At 32.3% G+C, this 26300-nt stretch overlaps 1 protein-coding gene across 2 annotated transcripts; it reads right to left on the reverse strand.

The window, feature by feature from the left end:
- Nucleotides 1–673: 673 nt before the first annotated feature.
- CAH7 (Carbonic anhydrase 7) lies at nucleotides 674–24631 on the reverse strand. 2 transcript variants are annotated; one of them, XM_036368347.2, is made up of 5 exons: nucleotides 24348–24631; nucleotides 6249–6323; nucleotides 1849–2007; nucleotides 1310–1767; nucleotides 674–1243 (listed from the first exon to the last, which is right to left on the reverse strand). In XM_036368347.2, exons 1-5 carry the CDS (start codon nucleotides 24373–24375, stop codon nucleotides 1049–1051), a joined length of 915 nt encoding a protein of 304 aa, XP_036224240.2. In that variant the 5' UTR covers nucleotides 24376–24631; the 3' UTR covers nucleotides 674–1048. The 2 variants fall into 2 exon arrangements, with proteins under 2 accessions (XP_036224240.2, XP_036224241.2); XM_036368348.2 differs by lacking the exon at nucleotides 24348–24631 and adding an exon at nucleotides 6473–6506.
- Nucleotides 24632–26300: the final 1669 nt, after the last annotated feature.

A 26300-nucleotide genomic window follows, 5' to 3' on the forward strand; every position in this document is an offset into this window, starting at 1 on the left:
ATGGCAATTTTATATAAACTTTATAATTTAATGCCATAAATAGTGCATAATATGAAAAAAATTAAAATAATATTTCAAATCGCTAAGAGGTCATGTTGCCAATTCTCCTCTCTGAAGGGAACATCAGACAAATTCTTCAATTTCTGATTTTTTGCATCGTCGTGAGGAAACAACTTGTGGGCAACGTACAAATGCGAGGGGGATGGTAGGATTTTCAGTGATAAAATGTAACTTTAAAGTTAATGTCTTGGACAATCATTCAATATTACTGGTATATAATATCGCAATTTATCACAAATTTTTGAACATATTAGAATTATATCACACTATTTAAAGGCTTAAGTTTATTTACGCATGGCACAAAGTTTGGGGGAAGGGTTGGTGCAGAAGTCTATTGTTAGAAAGGTTTAAGCCACTTAATATTAAGACAAGTATGGCTGCTGGATGATGAGCATGTTAAGAAGGGCACTTCCACCAGAATGGAAGTTCTTTACTACTAGTTGTTTGAGCTTCCCCTGAGCTGGTAAGAGGTTTTTAAGCTCTTCTCCCTCAGCAACTATTCACCTTTCTCCAGCTGTAATAGTTTTAACTAAAAATTTGAATGAAGTAGATGTAATTACTTAACATTTTCATAAGAATATTTTTTTTTTTTTAATATTTTTAAAACAACACCTTTTATCAACATCAATATTGCCTTTATTTGACTAGGACAAAGATTTTACACACATAAATAACACATAGACATATAAATACATACATCAATACATAGTAGTTGTATGTAACAGTGAGATGCCACTCGAACTTAAATATAATAACGCGTAAACATACATACATATATAAACATTTATAAGCTAGATTAGTTAGTTTTGAAATTTCAAACAATTTCTATGTAATTAATAGTAAATTAAACAAAAATATTTTGTTCATTGTCACTTTGTTGCAGTTACAATTATGGCCAATCATAAGAAATATCGCACAAATTTATGTGCATTTGTACACAAATATCAATCCCATCGTTTACCAACACTAAACTAAACGGACCAGCGCTTTACAGTAATTTCGCTGCGATCAGCATAAAGAAGAGGGTGCCTAATGAGAGCTGTAGCGGACTAGCCGCGTCTGAGACACTTTTCTCCTCCGGCAACACCACTATCACTGGGCGATTATTAGCCTGTTGCAAATTACGATAGTTATTTTTCAACGTTCTCTTTTCCTCATACTGGATCTCCTTGAAATTGTCAACCTGGATCCAACAAAGAACAACAAAAAACTTTAAAAATATTACATCACTCAACACAAAACAACTCACCTGCTCCAAAGTGACTGGGAATGTTTCGCTCAGCACAATCCAGGTTACCGCCTCAGCGCAAGAGGGTGTAGTCAGTGAGCCTGCATAAGTCATATAACCATTGAGTTTAGGGAAGAGTTGTCGTACAACAAAAGGCTTCTTCATGCGCACGGGTTCATTGAGTTTATCAAAACCTTTCACATCATCCAAGTAATCGACTATTTGGTCGATAGCTTCGTTACGCTCATTCGACACATGGTAGAGTACCGCTATAACAGTTAGACCATCCTTGAAATTTGATGCCATGGTTATATTGGCATAACGCTTGTTGCGACTCACTATGTGCGCCTCGAGTGGATAACGCACATTGTTGATGGTGTGTTCGGACCACCAATGCAAGTGAACCTGCTCGACAACATATTCATCTAATAATGGCCCGCCTTCCACCTCCATTTCATTGTTAAAGTTAGACAGTTGAACTGTGTATTAGAAATATTAGAACCGAGACATTTGTTAATTTGATAACAAATAAATAAATATGAGCAAGTTTTTTTACTCACTGGAATGTCCGTTATTCACGATAGTCACACCGCTCTGTTTATCTTGGAAGTTGTCAAGTTTGAGTTCGTCAAACACACCTTTCAATGATTTCGTTATGCTCAGATTAATGGGACTTTGACGGGTGCCCGTTTCACAGATGCCACCCCAGCTTGGAAAGGCTGAATTTGTGTTTTTAGAAAAGATAAAAAAAGAAACAGGAAAGTTAATGCCAAAAATTTGTTTTCAAGTGATTACTCGTAGCATTGAATAGTTTCTGAAATTAACCGTATACAGCCGCAAATACATTAGGATTGTAGTACGGTTAGAGAAAATACTTGTTGTACTTTACGGGTTATAACCACTAAATTAGAAAAAACGCGTTTTTTGTGAATTTTTTTGATGAGTCGTTTAACTGAATAAATATAACGTATTGTACATTTAAGGAATTTAATATACTTTAATTGCTGGCGATTTGTATTCCAATTATTCTATAGCTGATCTCTTTAAAGACCTCCAAAAAGAGGTGTCTGGTGGTGAGAAACTTTTATCAGCTTTAAATTATCTCAAATTTAAATTTCTCTTGAAAGGCTTCCAAAAGAGGTAAGGTGGTGAGGAAGATTTTTCAGCTTTAAATTATCTCAAATCTTAAAGCCCCAGACAAAAATAATTTTAACAATACTTGAATTCAAGTAATGATCTAAAATCTAGTCAGACGTTTGATTTTTGACAAAATGGCGGCTTCCCAACAAAGTCGATTTTTGTTAAAAAAATTTACACTTCAGAGTGGACAAAAGGTCTTATTGTCTCGATCATGACCTAAAACGGCTGTGTAAAAATTTGATGTGGATCGGTCAAGCCGCTTCGAAAAAATATTCCATACGTACTCGGAAAACAGGGCTTCGAAAAAAACTATTCTAAAGTTTTGGGAGCCGATTACACTCCTACAGTTAAAAATTCTTACATATATGTACGGCCATATCACCGAAATTATTTGCCGGAAAATAATATACACGTACATAATATGTTAATTCGATATTCATGAAAAAACAATCGATTTTGGAAATTCACAAGTGGTTATAACCCCTTAAGCTAACTATAACGAACATCCACAACTCTTTTCTTCGGCATACAATATCAACTCTCACGACGTGTAATATCAATTCTCGGATCTACGTTATCAAAATATAACTTCAAGTCTAGGGTAGGTTTGGCTATCTAAGTATAGTGACATGAGATTGAGATTGTAATATCTCTTTTTTATAATGCAAGTTGTTTGTTCGTTTCGCCACTCTTCAAGTTTAGGCACCTAATTACAATTTAATCTAAACTACGATCGAAATGGTTACTGTAAATTGTCTAATTGTCAATATTTCCAAGTTTTCAGCTATCACTAAGAGTAAGTAATTAAGAGGTAATTACAGATAAGGTTACATAAAATCCAAACAAAAGTTTAGTACCGGTCTGTAATTACTGACGATAAAATAACAATTAGTGTATTTTTTCTGAAATTAATAATAATTTAAAATTTTCTTGACATCTTTAATTATTTAAGAAAATATTTTTTAAGTGTCTTTTCCATAAATGGAGGGACCATTGCCATTGTTCAAAAAAATATTGATGATAATAGTACTTAATACCTTTAAGAAGTCAAATAAATTCAATATAAATATATAAGTTTACTATAAATCTGCTAATAAGAAAACTAGATTTTTGAAGATCTTTTTTTTTTGGATTTTGATCAATCACTTTATACGACAGCTAAGGCTATATTGGGCCGATCTGAACAATGTATTTGGAGCTTTGCTTTGGACAATAATCCATGGCAAATTTCGAAAAGATATATTGTCAAAACAAAAAGTTTTTCTAAAAGAACTTGATTTTAATCGATCAGTTTGTTTAGCAATTGTTTAGTTTGTTTAGTGGTCCGATATCGGCGGCTCCAACAAATGAGCGGCTTCTTGAGGAGAAAAGGAGGTGTGCAAAATTTCAGATCGATATCTCAAAAACTGAGGGACATGACGAACATGGCTAAATTGACTAAACTCGTCAAGCTGAACACTTTTATATATACTTTATATACTTCTAGGTGTTATGAACTTGGCAAACTTTGTATACCCTGGCCAGGGTATAAATACGTGTTCTCTTAAGCGTTAAGCTCACTCTGAAGATGTTAAGTATTTCTGCCAGAAGCTTTTGTTCATCAGAAATACATTCAAATATAATCTCTTATGAGATCGCAATTACTTCTCTACTTTGTGACTACCTAACTTCAACTGAGCTAATATTATCTGACATTTAAAGAATTTTTAAAAAGGCTTCGTATTTTGGCTGGCATTCAAACCATTGATTTCCATAAAATAGTCACCCACTTTCTTCACTCCAGTGGGTGCCTAAAGAGGCATTCAGATATAAATATGTACATATATTGACAAAAGCATGTATTAAGAAAAATGTAGAAGCTCTCAAATATAAATATTAGCTAATTAATATTAATATACCACAATCAACGTTCGCACATAGTACATAAGCATATGTAGAGTGTCCATTTCAAGCAACTAATTCCTCAATTACCCACAATTCATACTATGAACAAGCGCACATATTTAGACTCAGTCTCGCTTTTGTACACTCAGATTAGCATTTTAAATCACATGAATTGCTCCAAAAATTTAGCTAACCACTAAGGCACTATATGCACTGGAAGACAGGTGATGGACTGACCGTCTCCTACGGGTGTCATTGCCCGACATTCGGCCACAACAATAACAGCAGTGAATAAAAAAAATAATAAAAACACTTTCTCAAATTGCGCGAATTAAGCAAAGAAACGAAGACATAAGTGGAACCGCAAGCGCACTTTATATATGTTTTTACGTATACATACATATGTACATATAAACATACATATTTACATATGTGGAAATAAATATATATGGGCTAATTTTGCAATTAAACGGTTGACAATAGCTGCCCAGTCTATATAATAACAGTAGAAGTGAGCATTTCGTACAGCAGTATGTATGTGTATTTATATACATACTTGTATGTACGTAGTATAATGAGGGGTGGAGCAATTTAGCAATTTACGCGCCATACCCCAGAATGCCCACAAATTATAGGAATTTAAAGTGACTTAAGCATGAATTGCACGGTAACAATGGAAGTGGCGATCAAATGTGGCCTATTGCTACCAGACAATCAGACACATAAACAAATTAGGGTGTTCCTTTTATAAAAATCAAATTTCATTATTAATGTTGGATTTAGAAACGGATTTACAAACTCCATGAAAACACAAAAAACTATTATTATTATTTTTATATATCTGAAAGCTATGCATGTATAAAGACAACAATTTCCACAGTTTTTCCAAATAAATATATAATATTAAACGCATTTTAAAACTTGAAGTTGAGGCGTTGTAGTGTTTAAACATAAAAATTAACTTTAATGGCAATATATATTTAATGGTAATAACATTTTACTAACTAATGCCTTGGTTTTCAGGTTCTAAGTATGTAAATTCGCGATTTATTCAGAAGTGCAAGGCAAAACGTTAACTTCGCCTTAAAGTTTATTATATTGTAACTTTACCTTCACAAGGTTTCTATACAAGAAATTGAGTTTGAGCGGTCAGTTTGTATGGCAATTAAAGCATATAAATAGTCCGATCTGAACAATTTCTTCTAAGATTATACCGTTGCTTTAAACAATAATCCATACCAAAATTCGTGAAGATATCTCGTCAAATACAAAAGTTTTCTATACAAGAACATCATTTTGATCATTCAGTTTGTATGGAGTTATATGCTATAGTGGTCCGATATCGGCATTTCCTACAAATGAACAGCTTCTTGGTGAGAAAAGGACGTGCGCAAAATTTCAGATCAATATCTCAAAAACTCTGGGACTAATTCGCAACATAGCTAAATCGACTCAACTCGTCACGCTGGTTATTTATATACATATATACTTTATATGGTCTCCGACGTTTTCTTCTGATACCCTATTCATTCGTATACTCTGTGCAGGGTATAAAAACACTGAAAATCACCAACTTGTTAAATTAAGGTGTAAGAGAGTTCAAGCTGGGATACATTTCATTTAATGTTTTGAGTATAAACTCCAGCTACAGACAATCGAATGTAAAAACTTCTCTTCTATCCTTGTGGGTCACCCTAATACATAAAGATATATATATGTAAATCTACATACTTACTGAGTGCAGTTGCTACTCAAAAAGCTCTTATATACAGACCCATCATCCATTCTATTCAAATTATTATAATTTTCGGCACAAAAATCATTTTAGCACCCTTGACTACAACTCAACAAGTGCATCAAATTTAGTAGTAAATTTAGTGTGTGATTAAGCAATTTACCATACTTGTATATAAATTTAAATTTTAGCCACAATTACCTTCATCTAAATCTCGGTCGGGATAGCTCCAATGTGAAGCGTCTGTGCGCTGCAGATCCAAAAGTAGAAGAAGCGCTGTAAATAGAGAATTTAATAATTTAAAAATATTATCAAATTTTTGAAGTAATTTTTTTGCACGGAAATGCCATTGCGCAAAAGTACCCAAAAAAATGCGGGAAAAAGCGTAGAGACATCATAAAATGCACTGGCATTGCAGAAATTACCCAAAAGTATACGAAACATTCAGCGATTTTTCACCTTTCATAATTCGCTCGAAAATTCGTTTTAATTGCCGGTAATAAAAACTTTGCCAAATTTTCAAAATAAAAACATAAACAAGTAAGTATGTATGTGTACGTTGCCGCCCTTTCTAGTTTCATAAGCGTTTTCGTGTTGATTTCAAGCGCGCCGACCATTGAAAGAGTGTACCTCTTCCGCGTCACGACGACACGCCAACAACGTCAGTCAGCTGGCTAGCTGAGCAGCGAGCAAGTGAATGATCAACGCTTGCCAATATGAACAGCGTGCAACAAGTGATATACATTTTTTGCCACAGAAGGTGCGTTCCAGGGTCAATGACGCCGTTTAAATAAAAATAGATGTATTGTAGATATATGTATAAGTTTGCCGATCAATGAGTTTAGAATAATCGAAGCTTATCGTAATATTTTTAAAGCATATAAAGCTCTTCAATAATAGGGGCGCAGAAAACTTGAACTCTTTTTTTGACTTGATCTGCAACTCATCTTAATCGGTTAGTAGTTTTCTTTCCCTAGTACTATGTTCATCAAGAACTTAGGATAGCCTCGCTTAAATGCGAGTATTGTGACAACGGTGAACATACTAACAAACTGTTGAGGTTTTCAATTATACCAAAATAGTAACTGCCTTTCCCTATTAATTACAACTATATTTTTTTCAGCATGATAAAAAAAATTGTTTCAGATCCCCCTGTAAATACCATATATCCAGTAGAACAGTAGGGTAGTAGTAATATAAACGTGAAAATTATTTCAATTTTCGGGATGTGTCCTTTACCAAGGACAAACATTTAAAAACTAGTTTGCTTGAAATTTTTGATAATTTATAATTTTAAGTATTTGAGTGGCACATTGCATTCAGTAAAGTTTTTGAAGTCATCGACATGGGTCTATGAATATGACGTCAAAACTATCCAAAAATCTAACTAATGGCGCTACAAAACATGAGTCGAAACCGAAAAAACAAAATTTCGTTGAAGGCACCGAAGGCCACCTCAGTCGAGGCGTATAACAAATGTATGAAAATTTGGATAAATCTTTGGCATGTTTGTGTTTGCTCAGTAGGCTATTTTGATGGCGATAAATGAGAATGTAGTTTTTATACCCTCAACATGTTTTTAATACATCCGGTCGAGGTCAACAACAACAAGTTTTAGTTATTCGATGTTTTCCGTTTATTGAGACGTTTACCTGTTTAACTGTTATAAACAAAATCAAGAATATATGATGAGGCCATATATTGCTCCTGCTTTTATCTAAGAAAATAGATAAATTGCAGTTGCATTATAGATCAACCACATTTCGACGAATTAAGCCACGGCGACTGCATTGGCAAAACCACTTAAAAGGAAGTAGAGAATACGAAGAGGCTAGTCGGTCTTCGGAAGTTCGATCAAGTTGCTTAAACAGTTACTGCGTCAACGGAGTACTGAAATCGAATTTTCAGTATTAAGAAAATCACCTACATATCTTCTTGGAATTCCCTTGTAAAGTGGCTCGAATTCATTACAGTAGAATATTGATAATTATACCCAGAATAACAAGAATACATTTAATCCACGTTTTCCATCTATAACCCCCTAAGGGTAGGACCCTTCTCTAATTGATATCAACCAAACATGTAGTGAATTCATAAATAATTTTACTATTCATATTATTTTCATATTAGCGTAATCTTATCAGGATTGTACTGTACATACACATAATATGCACGCCAGTGCCAATTCGACAATGGTTTTCACTAAAATTAGACGCCTGCTAGCGCGCAACCTTGCACTTAATAGCCCCGATTCAGACACGAGTCCAAGTGGCGCGTCGATGTCTACCATTTAGATTTATTAATTTGCTATTGTTGTTGCATGCAACAGCTACCTCTTGGCGCGTACATTCAATTTGTTGGTGTTCCTTTTGTGTACGTGCCACACACCGCTTGGCGGGATATTTTGCACGCCAAGCGTCTACTAACTCAATGGAATGTGCAATTGAACATTAAAGAAAATAAAATTATATATTATTATTATTAGCTAAAGTAAAATGTAGACGTTGTAATGATTTAAATGTTCCAAAATGCACTCGATTGTTGGAGTCTTCTTGTCGCGGAATTTTTGCCCACTTGGCCGAGGAAAATTTTCGTACACAAAATTCGTTTGATCTTAGGAACATAAACCATTTATGCGGAAAATTACACATACTTGAAAATTACTTAATGTCTAAAGTATTTGTATAAATCTGTAAAAGAAGAAAATTACAAGCAAGTAGTGTTGGGGGCAAACTATTTCTTTAGCTATGGCTATTAAGATCAAAATATATCTGGGACTGCTGGCTTTTCTACAATATAAAGCAATCGGCATAAGCAACAGAGAGCCGAGCTGATCCCAAGGCCACAGAAAACGAAATATAAAAGCAAGCGAAATATTGCAGTGAGATAGTGTGGGATCGATCTCTTCGTATAATCAGTCCAGAAACAGTTTTTGTTTAAAGTTTCCAGGTGATGTCAACAGGTGAAAATCTCAAAGGTCTAAGACATAAGTCGGGCTAAAGACGATGGTCTCTTCTTTACTACCGCAGGAATTATTGAGTAGAGTAGCCAGAAAAGCAGCAGGAAGAGAATACTCTACCTTTTCGGTCCATCAGAAAACTTCGTAGTATTATTCATTAACCAGGAAAGAAAGGAGAGGAAGGCTGAAAATCATACCTCTTAGTTTTTCATGTTTCTGTCTATTTTACTATTTGTAGTGCTGACTGAGAGTTTAAAATTAGTTTGCACCTTTACCATATACAATATTTTCATATATCCATTGATCTATATGAAGTGATCATACTTATCCTCATTTGACTACGGAAATTAAAATATCGAATTCTCACCGGGGATTCTTTCTCTCACACATCAATATTAAAGTGATTACAAAATACATCAGAAGTATTTGATTTGTACCCTGAAAAGGGTTCTTAAGTTGGTCATGATGTTTGTAACACCCGGAAGGAAATGTCGGACAAATGATCAGCGTAATGAGCTGATTATCTATGTCCGCCTGTTTATACGCAAATATATATCGCTCAGTTTTTGAGATATCAATCTGAAAACTTGCCTTGTCCTTTTCAAGAAGCTGCTCACTATCGGACCACTAGTAGTAAATAGCTGTCATACAAACTGAACGATCAAAATCAATTTCTCGTATGGCAAATTTTTTTTATTTGACAAAATATATTCACGAAATTCGGTAAGAATTGGATGACACTGCGTATTATACGCAACCCATTTAATTGAATCGAAACGTTTTCAGTGTGATACAGAATCGATATCATCTTATAGAAATTTTATATTCATGTGTACTTATACTCGTATATATATATATATACATGCATGTATACATACATACATATACTAAGTATATATAATAATAGTAAGTTATATTTTCATTCACATTTATTCATATCGAATCTCTTCAAACTCTTAAAAATAAAAACTGTACTGCTAAAAATTTTAAAATTAAAAAAAAATTAAAAAAATTCGAATTTTTAATTTCCCCAGCAATTTTCTCAATGACATTGCACTTGTAGTGACAAAAATTCACTTGCTAAGTAAATAAAATGACTTTGAGTATTTTGCTTGTCATCATGCTGTCAAAATCTAAAAACGTGACAGCTTAATTGAGCGGCTAACACATTGCAACTGGCAGCGCACAAATGGGCTGGGTAAAACTAAACGTTAGGTTGATCTTGAAATCTGTGAAAAATTTTTTCGTATCCATATGGTACATTTGTACATGAATTATGTACCATATAGATATGATTTGCATAGTGAATGATTTGCAATGTGAAAGAATCAAATGGAATTTAAAATAGTGTTATATGGGAAATAGGCGTGATTGTAGTCCGATTTCGCCCATTTTCGCACTATAACATAGAAATATGTGAAGAATGTTATGTACCGAATTTGATTGAAATCGGTTAAGCAGATCACAGATAATTTTGAACGTGGTTCCTATAAAGTCATCTTATATCATCCCAGAGATAAAATTTAATGTACCTGGCGTGTTTATTGCTTGATTTATCGCGCTTTTAGTAGTTTTTAACAGTACCGTTATATGGGGAGTGGGCGGGGTTGTCACCCATTTTCACACTGTCGATAGAGGTGTTAAAAACATTTGTGCTCCATGAACTTTGTTATCATCAAATATATTGGGGGGTGAGACCACGCCCACTTTTCAAAAAAATTTAAACTACAGATGCGCCTTCCTAATGTGATCCTGTATATCAAAAACCAGTATTGTATGTTTTTGTGAAGCTTAGTTATGGCAATTTATTTGTTTTTGATTAATGGCGTTTTGTGGGCGTCGCAGTGGTCTGATTACGCCCATCTGCAATACCAAACGTCTTACGGTACAAAAAAATATTTGTACCAAGGTTCATAAAGATATCTCAACTTTACTCAAGTTACAGCTTGCACGGTCGGACGGACGGACAGACAGTCACCCGGATTTCAACTCATCTCTTCATCCTGATCATAGCAACATGTTGCGAGAGTATAAAAAATTGATAATAAACAAATTAACACTGCAACATACACATGAAACTAAATATGTTTTGGAAAGTTTAAAGTTGAAAATATTTGAGAGAAGAGTTACCACATATTTAAAAAGGAATTTTATAATATTATCATATTATTGTAATAGTTTTGTAATTGTATTGGGTACCAAGTATTTTTTGATTATTTGGTGGTTTAAAATGAAAGAAAAAGTCAGAAAGTGGCCACCTCATTGAGGTAAAGCAAATAATATTTGTGAGAAGAGTTGCCACATCAATAATAATAAAATTGATAAGATAAGCACATTATTGTAATGTAGGTATCAAGCTGAAAAGCATTATATTTTTTGATTATTTAGTGGTTTAAAATAAGTTGAAAAGGCCACCTGATTAAAATTTTTAAAGGAAAAAACCTGATAACATACAAATTAACACTACAACATGCATTTGAAACTAAATACATATATTTGGAAACTTTAAAGTTGAAAATATTAGTGAGAAGAGTTGCCACCTATTTAAAAATAATATGTATAAGCTCAACTTATTAATGTAATATTGGTTTTAGACTAAAGACGATTTTAGAAACAAAGTAATAGATACTTATAAGCAACGTTGCCACTAGAAATTTATCAAATAAATACATTTTTACAATATGGGTATAATACGATCTGAAGAGCAGCGAAATTGCATCAGCAGTTTCTATATCGCTCTTAGTTGTTTCATAGCAAACATATTATTTTTAGAATGTGGTTATCAAAATAATTTAATATTTTAAATCTGTTCAATTCAATATTAACGACACACGCAGAGAAATTTCATTGCTATCGCTCATAGTTCTACGCTCACAGATGCTTTGTTTTTTTATTTTCTTATTTAAAATTAGCTATCAATATGTGTGACTTTGGCCAAAACTGATTTATTTCTTTCGTTATTTATTTTAGTCATATTCAAAATTTTAGTGCTATTTTCTATTAGCGACTGAAATATTGAACATAAAAGATAGAGCTTTTTGTAGACGCGCGATTGCGTCCACTTTTTATGAAACTATGTTTTATGTGTTCTAGACGTCAAACGACTGATACTAAATATACTATATGTATATATTTCAAAAATATTTTGCATTTTTTAATACTACAACTACATATGTATATACAATATCTTTGCTGATGAGCACACAAACTTTACCTTGTTCGCTTGGCCATCTGCCCAACAGCTTGTGGTTTGACAAATTCGAAAGAAAAGAACAAAAATGATCAACGTAACCTTAAAGTAATGCAAAGTTGAATTAATAATTGTAATTAGCAGTCTACACAACCGCGAATAAGTGAAATAATGGTTTTTTAAATGCCACAAGTAGAAGTAGAGATCTTCGTTACACACACATAAGTATGCATATATGTACATACAAATATAGATATACATATATGGCTGTCGTATTCGCGCATAAGCTGCATGTCATACAAATCATATGTTGGTTGGATCTGCATCTTTTGCAAAAACATTGTCGAGTAGAGGTCGTCAAAGAGATACTTCAAAACATAGCTGGGAACCCTACATTTATCCAACGGATTATTACTGGTGATGAGATGTGAGTTTATGAATATATCGCCGAAATTGTCCAACAATCTAGCGAATGACGCTCCAAAAGAGAGCTGAAACAAAAGAAAAAAAACAAAGTTCGCTGAAGACACTGAAGACCATTTCAGCTGGGGCCTATAATAATGTGTGAAAAATTGGATGAAGCGTTGCTTGTATTAGCTCTGGGGCGTATTTTGATGGCGATAATAAAGATTCGTATTGAAATGCTTAAAAATGTGTGCTAAGAGGTTGCTGAATGACTCATGCAATAATTCATCGTACAACCTGAAAAATCTTTGTTCCAAGAGCGTTAATCGAACGGTGTGAAGCCTTGAGTTATAGCTTAAAGTGATGAAATTTCTGTCAACCGACTCATGATAAACGAGAAAAACGAATTTATCAAGAATTATTTCTATGAGTTCTAAGAAATTAGTATATGTGAGTTCTGTATTAAGAGCAAAACTTCTGGTAACGGGTGGCGGACCTATCTCAGAGAAGTTCTAAACAAACTTTTTTTCTATCACCAGTATATTCAGATGCTGCTTATTAGAAATTTAAGAGTACTCCGCCTAATAAACCAGAATAATATCTTATAGGTTGCGTCTTATCAGTCAGTATTTTATCGTTATAAATATCGAATACATAGTATCAAGCATTCTAAAGGTAGCAAGAAATAGCTCTTTATTACGAGCTAACCTGACATTTGATAGTGATATGGATATATAGACTTAAGAACGGCCTTTAGTATCGTTTCTCTAAAATGTGATAAATATCGACGTCTTGACTACTTAATACTACTTCCATCCAACAGAACAAACACCTAAAGACACAAGAACCCAAAAATTGCAAAGATATGTCACTTTTGATTACTCTCAAAGAGCACGAGAGAAAATTCCTGCCAAAGTTGTTTGGATCGAGTATATGTATATTCTTTCGATTGAAGATTTATTTATTTTCTCATCAACTAAATTAAATGTAGTCATGCATACATATCAACAAACAACTATTATTATTCGTAAGTTGCTAAGGCATTCGCGACAAAAATCTCTTATCGGTCTATAGATTTTAAAATGCACTTTTTAGTTATACTATTACTTAACTTTATATTATTTGTTCTGTTTTACTTGCACTTTCCATAAATTGTTAGAAATTGTAATCTTGTGACGACATAACATAATATTTTATATTGCGTGGATCAGCGGCATTTTTAAGAAATTACCTTGAAGTTAAGAAACAATTATTAAAAACATAAAATTTTATTGGATCCATGTTTCTGATTGAATATTTGTTTGGTTATTTGAATAAGAACAATTAAAATAAAAGTCCTGTCCATTCAATGGATAGGGAATCATTTTATTTAGTAGTAATAACTAAACGAAGACATACATTTATTTATTTCCTAACACGGCTAGTAATCTAACTATTATCAGATTTTCAAGCTTCTTATTGATTGATTTTTATTTGTATTGATTGAAAATATTAAATATTTGTACATCCGGTCCTTTTCTGTTATGTATGTGGGGAATTTATCTAAAAAGGGATATTCTATAATGGAATCACTCAAAGATGCATATTTTGATTATTCCAAAATTTCATATTTTCACCAGGACAAAACATGGACTCTTAACCGTTTTTGAAAGATAAAAAAAAATGAGAAAATATTTGATTTCTTTAGGTTTGATATTCTTGTGAGCATACATTTTTGTTTAAATTTTTAAAAAATATGACGTTTATTCTAAATTTTAGGGCATCTGAATTATTAAAAAAATCTTATCATTTAAGGCCAAATACTTTGTAAACTAGTGTTATTAGATAATAACAGTGTTATTAGATAAATCTGCAAAAATTATCTCCCATTTAACAATTTTTCGCGTCAACGAAGATTATATTAAAATCATCTTCAATTCAAATATATTTGATATAAATTCGACTGAAAAGGCTATATTTAATATATTGAGTTAATGTGGAACACGTCAACTAGAAGATCGAAATTCCTTATATTAGGGATTTGAGGTTAAAAAAACCAGGTGGGAAATCGGAAATCAGTATATAGGCTTTATATAGGGTTAGAAAAAGAAATGCATTAAGTTTGACATTACTCAGGTAAACTTGAGAGCAAATTTTCAAGCAATTTTATAAATATATAACTCACACACTGAATGACACATTCGACATACGGCTTTTCCAATAATGAAAATCATTATATGTAGTATATGGAAGTTTGGATAATTCGTAGACAAAATTCACATAGCTAATTTTGCTAAGATATCTTACATATTGAGCAATATATATGGTATAAGTTCAATCGGAAGTTTGAAAATTTTATAGTTTTTATATTTATAGTTTCAATATTAAGATATTATATATGGAGTAAAGTCAGCCGCATGTTCAAAAATCCAGATATTAGTTATATGAGGCAAGGACAAGTTTTCACCTGACTTTATCCATTTTATTCACAAAAAAACAATGTTATTAGTAAAATACACCCGCTCATTTTCATTAATATAACTCACATGTTGGCCGATATATGCGGTATATGGTAATGTCAGCCGAAATTTCGAAAAATGTGAGCTAACGGAAGTATTGGCCTGATTCAATCCATTTTTGACAAACAGGCATATTTTTATCGGAAAGGGCTCTCTCCGAATTGCAATAATATATCTGACAGATTGAGTCCGATTTTGACAATTTTTGGTCATAAGGTTGCACATTTTAAAGGCACTATTCGTGCAGAGTTTTATCCCGTTACATTGATTGGTGCTTGGTTTGTATACTGGAAAGTGAAAGTATTAGAAGAAATTTTAAATTGGGTTATATGGGAAGTAGGCGTGGTTGTTATCTGATTTCGCACATTTTTTTACGGTAATAGAGGACAGCTGAGACAATAATATGTATCGAATTTGGTAGAAATTAGTTCAGTAGGTCTGGAGATAAATTATATTTACTAAAGGTACCACGCCCATTGTTTAATTTTTACACCGGCTCCAATAAAACCATCATGGATGTACAATTTACTGTCTCTGATGCATTAAGCTTCTTGATGTATCACAACTTTAGTAGTTTTTTAGTTATTTTCACATTGTCGTTAGGGTGAAAATTATTTGTCCTGTGCAAATTTGGGGGATATAGCTATATTAGGGGGCGGAGCCACGCTTAAATGATTTTTTTTTAACCGCAGGTGCCCCCCTTAATGCAGTACGTTGTGCCAAATTTAAGTTTTGTATCTTAACTAATGGTTTAGTTGTAGCATTTTTTATATGCTTTCCATTAATGGTGTCAAGGAATATGTGTACCAAGATGATATCTTAATTTTTACTCAAGTTACAGCTTGCACGGAGAGAGTGTCATCCGGATTTTAACTCGTCTCGTCATCCTGATCATTTATATATAAAAGTATATAACTTCATATCTATCTCGATTATTTTTAGGTGATACTAACAACCTTTAAATGAACAAAACTATTATACTCTGTAACAACCTGTTGCAAGAGTATAAAAATTAAAGTAGTATTAAACACGAAAAAAATTTCTATAGGTGTATTTCTTATAACATAAAAAGATCTTTATCTTGATTTTGATCGATAAGTTTGTATGGAAGATATATGCCATAGTGTTCCGAGCAGCTTCTTAGGAAGAAAGGGACGTGTACAAAATCGATATCTCAAAAACTAAGGAACTAGTTCGCGTATAGGCAGACAGACGGATATGGCTAAATCGACTCAGCCCGTTGCACTGATCATTTATATACATATATACTTTTTAGGGTCTCGGACATTACAAACTTCGTAGGTAACTTAAAATTTCCTGCCAAAAATAAAAAACACATTTCATAACATCAGTATCGACTAGACTTGTCACCCACTCCCTGATAAGCGCCTACTTGTATAACATGTTTAGCAACCTTAACATAAGACATACACACTTGTATGTGTACTGTTTATATTTTATTCCTCTTTTTGATTTATTTGTATTTAATATTTCACTTTCTTTCTCTGTCACTCATCGACCGTTTACGTCACATTCACTTATCATAATTCGCTACAATTTACATATATACATATGTATATATATATATATATATACAAGTAAATACATAATTTTTAAAGTAGTGACAACATATTTATAGAAACAATGTGATCAGTCAAAATTGACTACCTGTTTTCAGTCATAATTCAATTCAGATTGTCCAGTGATAAATATTGCCAGAAAATAGTATATGGCTACGATTTTACACCGATTACCAATTACACGAACATAAATCACTTGGCTTATGGTGTGAAAATCAGTTATTAGGAGGCGATAATCGTTAACGCACATGAATTAAATTTTAGTTGTTGTTCCACCAACAACGCGCCAGTGCATATAAATTAACGGGGTATAATTAATTAATTGACGGCAAATTTTACAAATTAACAATGACAATTAGTATACCACTGTGGAAAGGTATTTATGAAAAAATTTTTGTAATACAATGCGGGTGATAATAAGCTGTCAGCTGGTGTATATCCACTGACAAAAAAGATTTCACGTTAGTTTCGACTAATAAATAACCTATGCCGTGGCATTTCGCATCGTTAAATATTGTATGTAATATTTATTGTTGTTGTTGTTGTAATTATCTATATATATAAAAATTATGTCACGTTTTCTCCGGGGTTATCTCCTAAACTACTGAACCGATTTTAGTAAAATTTGATTCAACTTAAAAGGTAGGAAAGTCTATATCTCAATTATATTAAAAGTAAAACAATTCATAAATAAAAATTATATATTTCTAAACATTAGCACGTTTTCAAATTAACAAAAAAAAAATCTAGTTAAATTTTCAGTAAAATGCCGAATGGAAAATTCATTATTTTTTTCATTTACAAATATTTGCGTGAATCATTTTCAAAATTAAACCTTAAGTACAATCCCTTATATCGGCCTATTATCCTTACGTTTTCGCCTTTATTCGTAAATAATATTTTCACAGTGTTTAATGTATGTATATATAGCATCGCTTAACCGAATCTACTACATATGTGTATGTACATATAAAGATTACACATATTGATTGTTACTAATGAAAAAGGCGGATTTTTTCTTGGACGCACTATGTGGAACTGGTAAGAGTTCGAGTTCAATCCTTTGGATTCTTATACTGGAAATACGATTTTCGTCTTTATTTGTGTATAATATTTTCATGTATAAAGGACCACGCGCGACTTATTAACCTAACAGACTTATCTTTTAAATACTTAAGTATATAGGTTATTATAATAATATTTAATGTGTACACAGGGCTGTAGAGAGAAAACTGGGGCTCAGTAAGGTGAGGGGCTGATCCATTAATTTAATAAGTTATATTTATTTTGAAAAAAATTAGTTTCGTTTTACCATATGTATATAATTTGTTGATGTTACATGTGCTCGTGTACATATGTATGTATTATGAGATAACTCGGGTAAAGCATCCGGAAGAAACAATGATGCTGGTCTCAAAAAATTTAATTTTATTTTTTATATATATTTTCTCATAGTGCCTAGGTGGAACATAGGATCTCATATATGTATGTACATATGTATGCGCATATATAACTTCCGCATGCCTTCTATTTTGACCTGTACCCCAGCGATAGACAACAGCCGAGTGCACACAAACAACGCACGCTGCATTAATATTCAAATTTATCTTTGCACTAAACATAAAAATATAATATTTTAGCGAGCCACTGGCTATTTTTATTACCCATCAATACTATAGTACTATTTATAGGCTCTACCATTGTTACTTGCCGAGTACTTTTTGGATAAAACAAAAAATATTCACACAAGTAATTATTATGTATATAATATACTTTTGTTTAAGATGAAAATTTCCGTGAATTTTGGAAAACGCAGCACCAAAACATTGAAGGGAATTCTGAGTTCGATTGGGGTGATTAAATGTTACATAAAAGTACCTTTCCAGGCACAACATTGAGTCACCTGCAAGCGCGCAAATATTCCATTAATATTTTTTATTAATGTTTTATTGATTCTTGAAAGATATGTATGTGCTATGGTTTAGCTGCTGGTAAAATATTTTTGGCATAAATAATAAGCCGTTCGCATATTTCACTTCTCTCCAGATTTGTCAAACAATATGTTATGAATAAGAGAAAAAAAGTCGATTAAAAATATTTGAAAACTCATAAAAATTGTATTCTTTCTTACATAATTACATAAGGGTGTCTGTTATATCCCAAGTTGATTGATTTTTGAAACGCCCTCTGAAGTTTAAGTTTAATTTTCAATTGCGAAATTGTATAAGAAATAAGTTTCAAATCATTATAAATAACTCACAAACGTGTACTTTTGGCCACATGTGTACATAGATCTGATGTGAATGCAAAAATTAATTTCATATATCATTTGGTAAGGGAGTTTTTGAGATATTAGAAATTGCTCTTATTTTTGAAAAACCGTTATTTAAAATTATTCCAAAAATGGCGGGACACAAAACTTTTGTGAAATGTGAAAAAAATTGTGAAATAATCAAATTCACTTGACAATTGAGTAGTCTTTTTATTTACTTTTATTGTCCACAAAATAATTTAAGCGATTGCTTTTTAGAATGTAGTTACAAAATACTTGTAATCTATATCAGTAATCCCACTAATTTTGTAATCATTATTAATGTGGGTTATTCAATATAACGCTAAATAATTATATTAATATGTACAAATAGATATGGAGTGGTTCGACCAGAAAAGTATTTTGTGTAACATCCGATATATAAAATTTAAAATAAATGTTCACTGAAAAATATTGTGTGCACAAATAAACTGAAAATATACAATAGTTATGTATATATATAAGAAAGAATAATAAAAATGGCTTATCGTTATATGCAAAAATATATAATATATAAAACCATGTGTGACATACTTAGGTATCCTTTGAAATATGTAAGTAATAATTTGTAACTGAAATCAAAGGTAATTAGAGAACCACTTAGTGACACAATTCAATGGAATTTCTTTTGTTTAAAGAATCTATTAAGTTATAGAGTATGGAATCGCTAAGCATATACTAGAAGAGAAGCCAAGTTAAACATTAGCTTTCAATAAAAAATTCAATTTAATCAAATCTGGTGAAAATTACCTGACAATGTTGTTTTAAGAAACTTCTTCGAAATCCAGCATTTGAAACATTTTTTCCGACTGAAAGATCAAAGAGAGTTTCTCTGAAACTTCTATTTGATGCTACAATAAATTTATACGAGCGAAAGTTTTGCTTTTACTATAAACTCGACAAACTTCATTTTTATTATACCCAAGGTTAACACAAGAAGCAAGGTTAACACAAAAAACCATTGTAGGTTTTTTCTGCTAACCTTTAGTAGTAACCTAGAACAACTTTGTTCCGCAGTTCCCCACCACAGTCCATATAAATTCAAGGGCAAACGAACATTTTTGTTAGAAGATAAAGACGTTCGTTTGAGCTACTGTCGCCCATTTTCTCAAAATTTATATTCCTCTCCCTTCGGGAGGAGTGGAGAGTAACTCTCGTATACAAAGCAAATATACTCATATATACGACGGAAATTTAAGATATCGATCTCTGTCATGTTTCAAAATAAGACTTTAACAGTATCAAAACTGAATAATTTATTTTTAAAGTATAAAAATGTACCACTTGTTGATAATACGAACTATTAAATTTACTGTCAATTCATCGCATTTGATTTCGAGCTGCTTTTATATTCTCACATCGATAACTATTTGAGTGATTCAGACGGAATAACTCAGAAAGCAGGCCTCCGTCAACTATAACAGCTTTGTTATTGTTTGCTTCATAAGCTTGCCACAAAATTCTTAACACTTAGCTATAGCCACAGATTAGTTTTTTACCTCTTCTAATTTATGTCAAACATATGTTTTCTTAACCGATTAAAAAAAACATTTTTGATTAGTAATGAGTATGGAAGAGTTTTCGGAAATTATGATAAATACATGAACGATTTTATATATTTAATTTTTTCCTCAGATTTAGACTTTGATTGTTTGAAAATTCTACATATCAATTTATAGCTAGCTTTTAAAAATAGCTACAGACTCTAAATTTCATTGCGGTATAACATTTTATCAAGAGCTCGATTTCTCGCAGATTTGAAAAATATCGTGGAATGATGCAAGAGTTTTCTTTAGTAGAAATTCTCAGAGCATTTAATATACTAATTATCAAAATTATGGCTTAACTTTTACGGGGATACTGTAACTCAAACCTTGATTATATTTAACATCAGGCAACTCTTAATTGACTAAATAATTTTCCAATTGCAACTGTCAGACAATATTTTCCCATACAAATAACAGCTCTGAGTGAAAATCGCATAGTTCACTGATTTCTTGTTTGCTTTTGTTTTTGTAATTTATGCAACCAGTTGCATTATCAAAAATAGTAAAACATACTCAGATTGAAATTACCATGTGTAATTATATTTTCCTCATTTCATTTTCATTAGAGAATAACGAAACTATTAGGAAACCTCACTTCGCTGCAAACAACTTGCTGAACTAAAACGAGTTTGAGTTTATGAAAATTGTAATTAGTTTTGTAATTGTTTTGTTTGGCTCTGTGCAAATATTTGTTAAACGTTTTCCTCAAAATGTTCAGTACTTTCATTAAGTACTCTAGCAAACATAAAAGTGGGCTTGATTTCTGCAGAAATGAGTTTTGCGTCTGCAAGGTAATTAAAGCCAAAAAAAAAAACGGTTACTTCGGCTCCACCGAAGCTATAATACCCTTCACAGGTGCGTTTCTCATTGCATAAAAGAATATAAAAAGATTTTTATCTTGGTTATAATTGTTCAAATTGCATGGCTGCTATAGGCTATAGTGATGCGATCTGAACAATAATAATAATTTATGATTTATGCTAAATTTCGTGAAGATATCTTGAAAAACTGAAAGAGTAGTGTGATGATATACAGGCGCGTAAATAAATCGACTTCCTTCTGGGTGGGAAAAGCTTTCAAGTTGTCTTTAACATTGTATAATTTTGAACTGACAGTAACTTAGCTTCGCCACGCTAACGAAAAAACACCACAAACATTTTGAATCTAAAAATGTTTGGGCCAGTTTTGATAGCGACGATAAAATGCAGAAATATATCGTGTGATGTTCGTACATTTTCTTTTTTCGAAATAATGCAAATGTAATAGATATGGCATTTTGTTTGGAACAATGTACTCAAATTTGAGAGCCTGAACTCGTTTTCCTTATATTAGCAGTCTAACGGTGGCCACTTATTTTTTTGCTTAATTCGAAAGTACAATGTCTTGAGAATATACTGTAAAAATTTCAGACAGAAATTCGAAATATTTCGGGAGTTATAACGAGTTTCCTAGAGCGCCTCGGAGTCCAATCTTTACGGAGTCCAACTTTAAACGCGTTTCAAAACGCGTCTCAAAACATTGTTTTTCTAGTCGGCCTGGGTCCTAAATTTTTTCTACTGAACCGATTGTTTTTTTTTAACAGGCTGTTCTACACACTTACAGTTGTCGTTGGTACTAACGAGAATTTTTTTCACCCCTAAGTTTTTATTTTACAACCCTTTCTTTGCTAAAATAAAAGGACTTTTTTTTCAAAGTCGCCATTTTGTTATTTACCCTTGAAATTTAACTGCAGTAGTTCCGACCAGAATGATATGTCTATAGATTGAGAATAATCAAGCATATTTCATTTCAGATAACATCAAGAGCCAAAATCACCCGGGCCACTCACGTGCATTTTTTTGAGGTTCCAACTTCGAGTGACAATAATAATAGTAATAAACAATTAAATTTTTTCGAATAAATTTTTTTTTATATTTTCAGTATGTTAATAAAAACACTCTAAATATTCAAGATAATTCATTTTTGTTTTCCTATAAAAACCACCCTCTAAAGAAGTCATAAAAATAGGCATAAGTTACCAGACTAATACCCTAATAAAGTTGTATAACTGCATGCTATTCTGTCTATATTGGTTTATAACGGTTTATTTAATTTTTACCAGTTGTTTGTTCGATTCGTCATTTTTTAAAGTTTGATAAATCGAAGACAGCTATACTGAATTACAATTCATCAACAATAATGAATTGAAATTTCTGTAATCATATTTTGATCATAAAAATGCAACCCGACAATTTTTTACCAAAAAAAAACTATTACACTCTGACTTAAGTGGCATAATTAGTGATTAAAGAAATTAACACATCCGCTTTTCAGCACACTTATCGTGATATCAAAATACGTATTCTTCTCAAGATCGCGCGAAGAAAAACGATTCATTGTCAACACTAATTTACAACCAAAAAAATATGCAGCGATAATATTTTTTTGGGTTTGGAATTTATTGTGGAACTTTTTGAAACAATAGATGTTTTTAGAAAAAGGTCGAAGATTACGCAAACAATTTTCAAGAAAAGAGGGATATTTAGCTTAACAAGGTTGTCACTACACTCACATTTTCTAACGATTACTTGAAGGGTTAAATTATTTTGCAAGTCAGAAAAAATATTTGCAGAATTTAATGTACTTTAAAAATCGGTGACGAAAAATTTTGGACTCTCTCCAAGAGACCTTCGTAAAAAGGTGTCTGACGGCGAAGGAAATTTTTCAGCTTAAAATTTTTTCAAACCCAAAATTCAAAAAACTTTATTGTTAATATAGATGAGTATATGTAATATGTAACTTTTATTTTGACAAAAAACTGCTTTGCTGTAAATTTATATGAAAAAAACACCCTTCAGAGAGGCTTAATATCGGCACTATTATCAAAAATATTATTCCTTCGATTATTACCTAACTGATATACCTAAAAAGGGCGAGTGAAAATTTCAATGCGATCGGTAAAACCGTTTCGTTACGCTCAAATCTACGCCGAATCAAGTTTAAATTTTCGGAAACTATTCCCAAATATATGTATGTAGTACCTTCGATATCCACATATGTAAAACAAAAAAATAAGTTTTTTTTTTGAAATTCACAAGTGAATGTAACCCCTTAAGTAAAAATGTAAACAGTGTGTCCACACTTATTAAATTTTAAAGTGGGTTGACAAAAAAAAAAATGATTGAGCACATTTAAGCTGTAAATGTTCAAAAAAGTATTTAAAAAAATTAATAATTCTTTGAGAATTTCGAATAATGTTGCATTGAAAAGAGAGTATCTTTAGTTTTTCAATATATTTGTAATCTTTGTAGGCGAGTCCAGTATTAGCTTGACTACCAATCGATAAAACATAGGTTCTAATTCGAAGATACAATTTTACATAACGGTGCACATTTTTCGAATAGCGGCACTTAATTCCAATCTTCCAACTTTGGTTTTCTGTACTATAACAAAATTTTGTTTTCTACTTAAGATAGATGTGGCTGTGAACTTCAACTCCTGACATTTTTAACCTTTTTGACCGCAGCTTATATGAAATGGCGACACTGTGCGTCATTGGATTAAGTAAAATGGTTAATAATCTCAGCTTTTGGTATTTTCACTTTGTTATTCGCACCAAAAAGAAATTACAACGTAAAGTAAAGCAACTTGATCGATCTAGAGGCCGCTCTTTGTACTAATTAATTAATTAATTTAAATTTGCAACATTTATTCGCATGTGCATTTCTATGCTGCACAAATGCAAGACACACACAAATACACTTATGTATATATTTATATACAAATGGAGAAAGATTTGTTGAGACGAAAGACAATGAAGTTTCTATTTACCAAAGATGCAAGACACTTTCGCGAGCATTTTGAATTTTATCCTGTTTGTCCTCCGCAGAAGTTCAAATATTGAACACCTAAACAAGATTTTTTTTTAATTTTTGTTTTTGCCGCAGAAACAACGTGTGTTAGTCAAAAATTTTCACTTGTCACCGATGGACACTCGTCTAAGATAGTAACAATAACAACTAACAAACAGAACAACGAAATCGCCGTCGTCCGGATTAACGGGAGGATCAGCAAACCGTAGTTGTCAAAATCTCAACGATTACTGAACTAAAATTTTAAAATTGACAAGCACAAGTGCTAACAATTTTTTCATATTGTTGTTGTTGCTTTTGCTTGTGCACATGTAGCCATGTGAATATGTATGTATGTATGAACGTGTGCGAGGCGCGAAAGAACTAAAGAACACTAACGACACGGTACCTACTCGCATAAGTATATTTGAGTATCGGAAAGCCACGGCCAGACTACTCAATGAGTTACAAAAAACACAAATTCAAAGCAACAACAACGAAAATTACAAAATAGCTAACTAAAAAATTTTTCAAAATAATGAAAATCAAATTGACAACAACACAATAACGGTGAATTTGTAATAGTAGCACATTGCTACTGGCATGCATGTGTGTGTGCGTTTTTTGTATGTACATATATGTAAGTGGGTATGTACATTATGGCATGACATTATCAACAATAACAGAGAAATTGCAATTTGCCGCCGACGCTCACGCGCCAATCTGTCAATAGTGAAAATTCACAAGCGACTCTCATGCGCTTGCATGCATGCATGTGTGTGTGTGTGTGTATGTACGTTTGCTTTGACGCTCATCGCGTTTTCATAGTGGCTGCTGTTGATTAAAGCAATTTCGAGCGTGGCTCGGTGACGGTGCGACAACAACAATAACTTGCGAATATTAAACGATTAGTTAGTGATAACACCAAAGAGCATTTGTCTGCGCTCAACTCACACTTATTTGTGTGTGTGTATGTGTAGCGAGTGCTCACATGGATATGCGGAGGTAAATACGTGCGTGAATTTGCGTGGAAATTTTGCGCATACGAGTACATATGTGGGAGTGTGTGCGTGTCAGTATTGTTGCTCAGGTGTTGAGAGTGCGATTTTCCTTGCATTATCCTCAGCGAGCTCAAAAATTAGTGGATATGTGTGTGAGTGCAAAAATGAGTATGGAATATATTTCGTTTTAATTACAAAATTAATTCTAAAACAAAACTCTTATGGTGTATTCTATAAGAACAAATATTCGTTGTATTACATAACTATGTACACCAAGCAAGTAGCAAGTGTGTGTTTATCCAATAGACGCCCGAAGTAGTCTTCTGTTTCGATTTAGACGGATAAAGAAGTAATAAGTGTTAGAAAAAAGCATGATTTAGAATAAAAGTAGATAGTATCAAGAAAGAAGCTTTCACATATTAAGTATATACTACATATAATATGTTATATTAGTGTGAGTAAATGTATGCCTAATTAGTTGTAATTACTATATTTTACCCTATATCGGAGATATGTATGTATATATTTTAAAATCATATTAAAATATTAAGCATCATCGCTGTCGGAAGATATGGACTAATAATATTTAGTTTTGGAACCGAATCACATTATGCTAAAAGCAATATTCTCGAATAAAATTGAAATACCTTTCACTTATATATTAAATGCGTTATAAGGTGAACCAGAGAGTCGACTAGTACTTCGTTCATTACCTGTTTTCATCTATAGTAATAATAAATTCTTTAGTTTTTGGATACAAGATATAATTTTATGTAGAAAAACCGTCCTCACCTCATCCGACATCATTTTCTGGAGACGCTCCTGGTGTTCGGCAACGAAATCAAAGTAATCAAAAAATTTTCAAAAATTTTCTTAAATCAACCGAAAGGTCGAAAATTGTATTATTAGGTAGATGGGTGCAAAGAAAAAAA

This window comes from Bactrocera oleae, chromosome 2 (genome assembly GCF_042242935.1).
Source record: "Bactrocera oleae isolate idBacOlea1 chromosome 2, idBacOlea1, whole genome shotgun sequence".
Classification (NCBI taxonomy): domain Eukaryota; kingdom Metazoa; phylum Arthropoda; class Insecta; order Diptera; family Tephritidae; genus Bactrocera; species Bactrocera oleae.

Bases quoted from the DNA above. Each gene is read 5' to 3' on its own strand.
- CAH7 (XM_036368347.2), bottom strand. From the start codon at position 24,375: ATGCTCGCGAAAGTGTCTTGCATCTTTG. The intron at 2,008-6,248 runs GTAATTGTGGCT...ACACAAATTCAG, and splicing joins CGACCGAGATTTAGATGAAG to CCTTTCCAAGCTGGGGTGGC. The intron at 1,768-1,848 runs GTGAGTAAAAAA...TCTAATACACAG, and splicing joins CGTGAATAACGGACATTCCA to TTCAACTGTCTAACTTTAAC.